Here is a 7,403-nt window from a genome sequence, read left to right as displayed (position 1 = left end):
AGATCATCGCACCCTCATACCTTCGAGATTCCGGAAATGGCTCAACAAGGTATGTTCTTCTTCTTCACCATGAAATCATTTCGGGTTTCTTCGGTCTGGACCATGGTTGTTCCATTTGGGTTTATGTATGGGCATAAACATTAGGTTGTGGGAACAAAGTCATGGTCATAAGGACTTCCACATTTAATCTATGAATTTCAGACGGAGATATTCTCCAACAAAATTATCTTAATGGAGCTAGAGGCTAGAAAATCTTTTAAGAAAATATTAACAATTCTTAATACAGTTTAGTTTTTCAAGTTCAATATTACATAATTGATAATGGTAAAACATAACATAGAATCTCAAACTTGCAACCCAATGAGGGAAAAAAAACTATACAAAAACATACAAATCCCAAACACTCATAAATCCATGCACATGCAAATTTCAACAATTGCTGAAAACTTCATAACCAATCCTTTTTTAGTTTAATTTTAATGTATTGTCAGGTAAAGTTTTTTACATTATCAACCAATTATATGTCACCGCATGTGCGACTTTTGATGGAGTTATTTCAAAAGTCGAATATTCGTAATGATGTGACAGTAACGGTTGATAGCGTACAAAAATCTTTACGCTAACGATACATCATAATTAAATAATTTCATGTCGGTATCATTCATTCATATTCAAGTATTCTCTTCCAACTCATGTTTGTACTCTTTTTCTGCTGAGATGAAATCTGAACTATCTTCAGCCATTGATGAACCACCATCATTGTATTCTGCAGCAGGAGTGGTTCTAAACATTTCACTATTCTCTATCTGAGAAAGTTTCTCTTTAGATTCTCCCTTCAATAACTCAACAACATCAAGCATGGTAGGTCTCTTCTCAGGTTGATTTTGAGCACATATCATTGCAACAAAAATAACTCTTTTAAGCTCTTCCTCCACATATTCGCCATTTAGTCTCGGATCAACAAGTTCGCTAAATTTCTTCTCGCAAACCAGCGGCAGTGCCCAATCAACTATCGATCGCTTCACCGTGGAACTAACCTTTTCGATTGGTTTTCGGCCACAGGCAAGTTCTAGAAGGAGAATGCCGAAACTATACACATCACAACTCTCATTTGCTTTACCTAACATAGCATATTCCGGTGCAAGGTAGCCAAGAGTGCCCTTAACTTTTGTAGTCACATGTGTTGCCCCGTCGGGGATTAGCTTGGCGAAACCGAAATCAGCAACATGGGCCTGGAAATCTGAATCCAGCAATACATTGCTTCCTTTAATATCTCTGTGGATGATATGTGGTGTTGTTTGGTGATGAAGATACCTGAAAGTATAGGAATTATGTAATGACAGTGGTTAGGACCAAAAAACGAACGAAATAAGTTTTCGGTACCTAAAATTTCCATTCATTTAGGTTATAGTCCCTATAGTTTTTTTTATAGGGGTGTCTATTCCTATATCTTCACTCATTTAGGTCTTAGTCCTTTAGGGATCAATGCCTTAATAAGTAGAAACTATAGGAACCATCATCCTTCATGAAAAAATAGGGTTCAACACCTTAATGGATGGTAACTATAGGGACACAAAATCAGATTACCGAAAAATATCGGAGGGAAAACTTTCATGGTAGGGACCAAAACCCAAATGAACAAAAATAGAGGGCCTGATATCCGAAGAAAAATAGTATAAAGACTAAAACCCAAACAGGCAAAAACTATAAGGAAGGAGTAAAAGCTTATTTAAAGAATAAAAAAAGGACTAATAATAGTGGCAAAAGTTCACAAGGAATTTCAGGTTAGTACTCACACAATTCCCTCAGCAGACCCGATTGCAATATTCATCCGTCGATTCCAGTCGAGAAGACATTCTGCTGCGTGTTGTCCATGAAGATGAGATTGCAGGCTCAAATTTGGCATATAGTCATATACAATTAGTCGTTCCTGTCCTTCGGCACAATAGCCACGTAGACTTAAAAGATTTTTGTGTCGCACTCTTGCCAATATTTCAACTTCGACGCCAAATTCCATATCTGCTTTGTTACTCCAAGCTTTCAATCTTTTCACTGCAATCTGCATGCGCGCATAGATCAAAATGGCATCTAATATTTGTTTTTCGGTATTAATACCATCAACATGTTTTCGCTAGTTTCAATTCCCAAGCATTATCTAAAATGTTTTGAATAGTTGTTTTTGCAGCATACAGATAATATTCTTTAGAAATCACATTACAAGTTCAAATGAAATCCTACAAGTATAAGGAACCATTCATCCAGGAACATAAGTCAAACTCATTCTCTCCTATAATATACACTCAATCAATTACGATATGAAAACAAATCATAATAAGAAAACAAGTGCACTCATATTGAAGGATTGCAAGCACGGATATGACACGAGACACAAATACGATATGACACGGATACAAGAATGCAACAAAATTTAAAAATTATAGATCATGACACACCTATGATACTTAACATAAGATTAAAATAAAAGCACCAATCTTCAATTAAAAAGAGAGAGAAATAATGTTAGGAGTTGGCATGAATCTTTGCAAATATAATAAAATGTTAACATTTATCTAATTTTTGTGGCATTTCCATCTATGACAGTATACAAATTCAAAAAGTAAAAGAAAAAATTATAGAATATGGAGTGTTCGATATAGATACATGTCAATGGCAACTATATTTGAAGTGTCCTTGCTTCATATTGCAGCAACGGAAGTTATACGAAGCAACCTCGGGGAGAGGGCGATGCTGCCCAAGAACTTATATATACAGAACAATGACTCTTTAGTAAATAATCTTCAACACAGAGCCCTCACAATGCAATCATTTGCAACATCAATTACAGAATCGCCACTACTAATCGCATGTAAGATTGAGAAAGATATCAGAAATTTTATGAGATGTTTCAAACTATCAAAGCAGATCCTATAAAGCCATTAAGAATGAGAAATGGCTATGATATTTGACAAAGAGAAAGGGGCATTATGCAATCTTTTACTAGTGTCACTTACGAATGACATTCAAAATGTACTCGGTTCCAGAATATATAAGCAAGCCACAAACTTCGGGGGTGCTTTTTTTTGTTTTCAGCATATATGTTTTCATCGATAATTACAGAAGTAGAACCTCATTTTTACCTTGTTTCTTTTTTCAAGATTTTTGTGAATGAAATGGTGAAAACAACATAATCTTATTTTCACAATTTCTTTTGAGAAGCCTTAAAAACAATAAATCAAATGAAAACATTGTGGCAATTTTGTAATTTAAAGTGATAATGCATCAAGTGAAAAGGAAGATAGTAAACAAACCAAACAACACCTTTTTGTGCTTAAGACCGAAATACCAATGCTTTCTACTTTATACTTTGTAAGAACATATTTACAACATTGATCATGATTGCTTCTTTGCATACAGATTGTTAAGTAAAAACACTTTCAACATGAAAGTGGGATCAATAAGAAGATATTGTGTCATCAAAGTCGGTAATAGGAAATAATATGAGATGAAACTGCTACTTCGATAGAACGTATGTCAAATTAATCTCAATCTTCAAGTCTAGCATGGGTGGAGATTCGAGAGGGTAATAAAAATGGAAATAATCGTGTGATTGTACTAGTTGAAAAAAGTCACTAATACAGTCAATCATTTCTGGAATATGATTCTTTGACCCGTCCGTGACCAGAGAGCCTCCAACAATCGAGGAGTCCCGTTATTACGAGGCATGGGAATAGTGAAGACTCATCCATAAGCGAGACACCACATCTTGAAAACTTGAACCAAAACATTAAGACAATGGTTTCACGAGTCTTTTCCACTTATAAACTCTTCCACTCATCCCCTCATATTCAACGTGGGGCTTCACACTTGAATATAAAGAGACTGAGATATATATATTAAAGCAAATGTAACACCGGATAACCCCTTACCATGCAGAAAAAGTTTGAAGAAATTATAAATCATAGCAGTCTATTTTAAGATTAGAAGGTAGAACTAAATTAAGCCCCTTCGACGTATATGTTTATCACCGAGTTTGCTTAGCTACATAAGTTTTCAGAATGAAGGAAATACAACTAGGATGATCTGAATTCTTGATGAGCAACATCCTATCATTTCATTAATCCAACTTATTCTACTTGCATGAAATTTTGACCGTCTTGTCTTAACAGGCTAACAAAATTCATATATTGCACATATTTGTGCGAAATTACTGCGTATCTCAGAAGATCTGAAAACATTTTTATTCCAAGGTGATTGAAACTCACGGCGAAGAAAGAAAGGGCATCTTCTTCGAAAATTGAAATTTATTAACAGAAAATTAAATTGATAAGATCTAAAAGGCTAAAAGGAATATGTCAGACATGAACTAGCAACCAAACTAGAACGATCAAGATTAACCATAAAGGCGTTGGCTGCAGCTAATATAAGATGCAAGATAATAACAATAATTAATAGCAACAACAACCAAGCCTTTATCTCACTAGGTGAGATCGACTACACGGATCGAACGACGTCATAATGCTCTATCATAAAGAAGCATTGAGCTCTGAGTCTTTCTTTATCAACAACAACAATAATAACAAAATGAAGGAAGTGTAGCCGTACTTGTGATCCATCCCAAAGTTGGCCCCAGTACACGCTGCCGAAACCGCCTTCTCCAAGCTTGTTATCGTAGTTGAAGTTATTTGTAGCAGAGTGCAATTCCTTCAAAGAAAACACCCGCCATGTAGCTTGTGCTTTTCCTCGTTTTTTGCTGCACCAATATAGACTCTAATATCAGTTATCCGTCGTGGAAGCTAAATGCCGAATTGAGGCAATAGTTTGAATCTAAAATATGTATTCTAAGAAATCTTCAGATATATAAAGATCAATGTTACAGGCACATTGGTATAATCAGAATCAAGTTGCACCGGACAAACTAATCCTTAATAGATTCTTCTTAGTTCTTACTAATTTGACTCGAGAATCAAGTTACGAATTTTCATTTCTCATAGACTAATTTCGCGACACGGTTTTTTTATTTTTACAAAGAATGAATCTACCTAGGGACAAAATTAGGAGGTGCTTTTCTTTGTGTAGTAGTTGTTACAACTAAGTAGAAGGTGAGTTTGGCGTGCAATGGTAACGTAAGATTGTTGCTTACTAGTTGTGGGGTCACGAGTTTAGAACCTGGAAACAGCCGATAAAGCTGCTTACATCTATCATTGCCAGACTCCACTAAGCGGGAATCTAGTGCACTAGGCCGCCTTTTTTTAGTTATTACACCTAAGTTTTTATTGAAAAACAACAATACAAGAATCTGTGCAACAACACCTTCTCTAATCCTAAAAAACACTAAAAAACATTGAAATCATACTATATATACTACACAAATATCTGATCCTAAAAAAAACAATAACAAAACAAGAGAAACAAACAACAATGGACAGTTAAATATAAACTATAGATTCATAAATTACTTATCATACCGATCAGAATTTCCAAAACACAACCAAAAAGCCATAACTTTCTTCTTTTTCTCTCTCTAACTTCTGAATGAACCAATCCTAGAAAAAGTGAACAAAATCAAAACTTGAAATCAACCCACTAAATAAAATTGTTTGTACACTCAGAAAGTTGTTTCTTTTGTGTATTATCTTTCTGAGATGGAAAATGCAAAAATGGTTTAGCAGAAACTAATGTTATAAATGTTTGATGTTATAGATGAAGAGAATCTTGTACTTTATTGTCAACCTCATCAGCACCAGCTATTTCCAATTTTCAAACATGATGGGTCCATTTCTCTCAAGTTATTAATTATTATAATATTTGTTGGGATAATCACATTATTATATACTAGCGTGCATGTTAACAAGCACTACTGGGTCTGTCAACCAAATTTCATATCGTTTGTAATGTGTATTCTACATATAAATGTGATTTTTTATCTAATTAATTAAAATCTATTGAGTAAATCTATTGCATGGTCACAATGTATATCCATTAAATTAAAAAATAGGAATGCATGAAATATATTGCATTGGTCACAATGTATGCCATTGAGTAAAGAGTATGCAAATATTTGACATTTAAAACATCCAGACTACACATTACAAACAATATGAAAGCGGGTTGACAGACACGTAGTACCTGTCAACACGCTAGAAAATAAAATTAAGTGAAGATATCAAGACTCTATTCTTGATGAACACAATTGTACATGCATCATTTCTTTAAGATTGAACAATTACCTCAAACGAATATATATTCAACTGCACATTACAATATATAATACAACTTAATATGTAGAATATACATTACAAACAACAGGAAAGCGGGTTGACAGACACGGTAGTGGCTGTCAACACGCTAGTAAAGATAAAAATAGAAGTTATAAAATGAAATTAGAAGTTATAAAATAAAATCAGGAGTTATAAAATATGAAATAAATGTTTATTGGTATAAGTATATATAAATATGAAATTAGAAGTTATAAAATAAAATCAGAAAGTTATAAAATAAGAAATAAATGTTTATTAATATAAGAATATATAAAGATGAAATTAGAAGTTATAAAATATGAAATAGAAAAATCCAAAATAACTTCATGAAAGTTAGGTTAGGTTTTTCCTTTATTAAGTAGTATAGATATGCAACTTATAGTTAATATATTTGAGGTGGTTATATATGATTATATGATTTTTTTAAATTAAATTTTTGAAGGGCAAAATAGGAATATATAAATTATGTCATGGTGGTGGTTATACCATGTTTTGGCTTTATATATAGTATAGATTTAATATATATCATTGAAAGTGTAAGTGATTTTTACACTATCAGCAATTATCATTGATTTGTTAATTATTATTTATTCTTAAATAAAAGTAACATTTCAATGATGGTGATGATATAAAAAAATTATGTCAGTAAGTAGATTTTAAACTCTATTATTATAGTTATTATAGTGTAGGTCATGCTTTAATTTTCATACTTAAAAGAATCAAAATCTAAATTAGGTGAGAGTGTACCAAAAATTAGTTAAAATATTAAAAATGACTACTTTCATACACATTTAATAATTTTGTAATTATTTTGAGTATTTTAATTGTTTTAGAGAATAAATTGATAACAAAATTTTGAGCCATCAAAATGAGTTAATAATCTTGATGAATTGTAGCTTTTAAAATAAATTACACAATAAACCAAGTAACCAACTATATTTATAATTCACATCGACATTTTCTATGGAAATTGAGTGTAATGTTTTAAATTGATAAATGTAATTAAACTAAACATCAATATGTATTGATATACAATTTTATGAATATCCAATAGTTTATAGTTTAAAACTTTTATTAATTTAAACTATTAGATTTCCGTAAAATTGATCGAGAAATAACTGATAAATAGCCGGATTGCAATAGCAT

The 7,403-nt window shown here is 32.4% G+C and overlaps 1 protein-coding gene across 1 annotated transcript; it reads right to left on the bottom strand.

Annotated features, from left to right (window-relative positions):
- LOC109356938 (PTI1-like tyrosine-protein kinase At3g15890) lies at positions 271 to 5,771 on the bottom strand. The gene is made up of 4 exons (XM_019600586.1): positions 5,466 to 5,771; positions 4,603 to 4,750; positions 1,797 to 2,059; positions 271 to 1,314 (listed from the first exon to the last, which is right to left on the bottom strand). The coding sequence occupies exons 1-4, from the start codon at positions 5,498 to 5,500 to the stop codon at positions 672 to 674; spliced, it is 1,089 nt and encodes a 362-aa protein (XP_019456131.1). The 5' UTR covers positions 5,501 to 5,771; the 3' UTR covers positions 271 to 671.

This window comes from Lupinus angustifolius, chromosome LG09 (genome assembly GCF_001865875.1).
Source record: "Lupinus angustifolius cultivar Tanjil chromosome LG09, LupAngTanjil_v1.0, whole genome shotgun sequence".
Classification (NCBI taxonomy): domain Eukaryota; kingdom Viridiplantae; phylum Streptophyta; class Magnoliopsida; order Fabales; family Fabaceae; genus Lupinus; species Lupinus angustifolius.
This window is presented reverse-complemented; position numbering and strand designations above follow the sequence as displayed.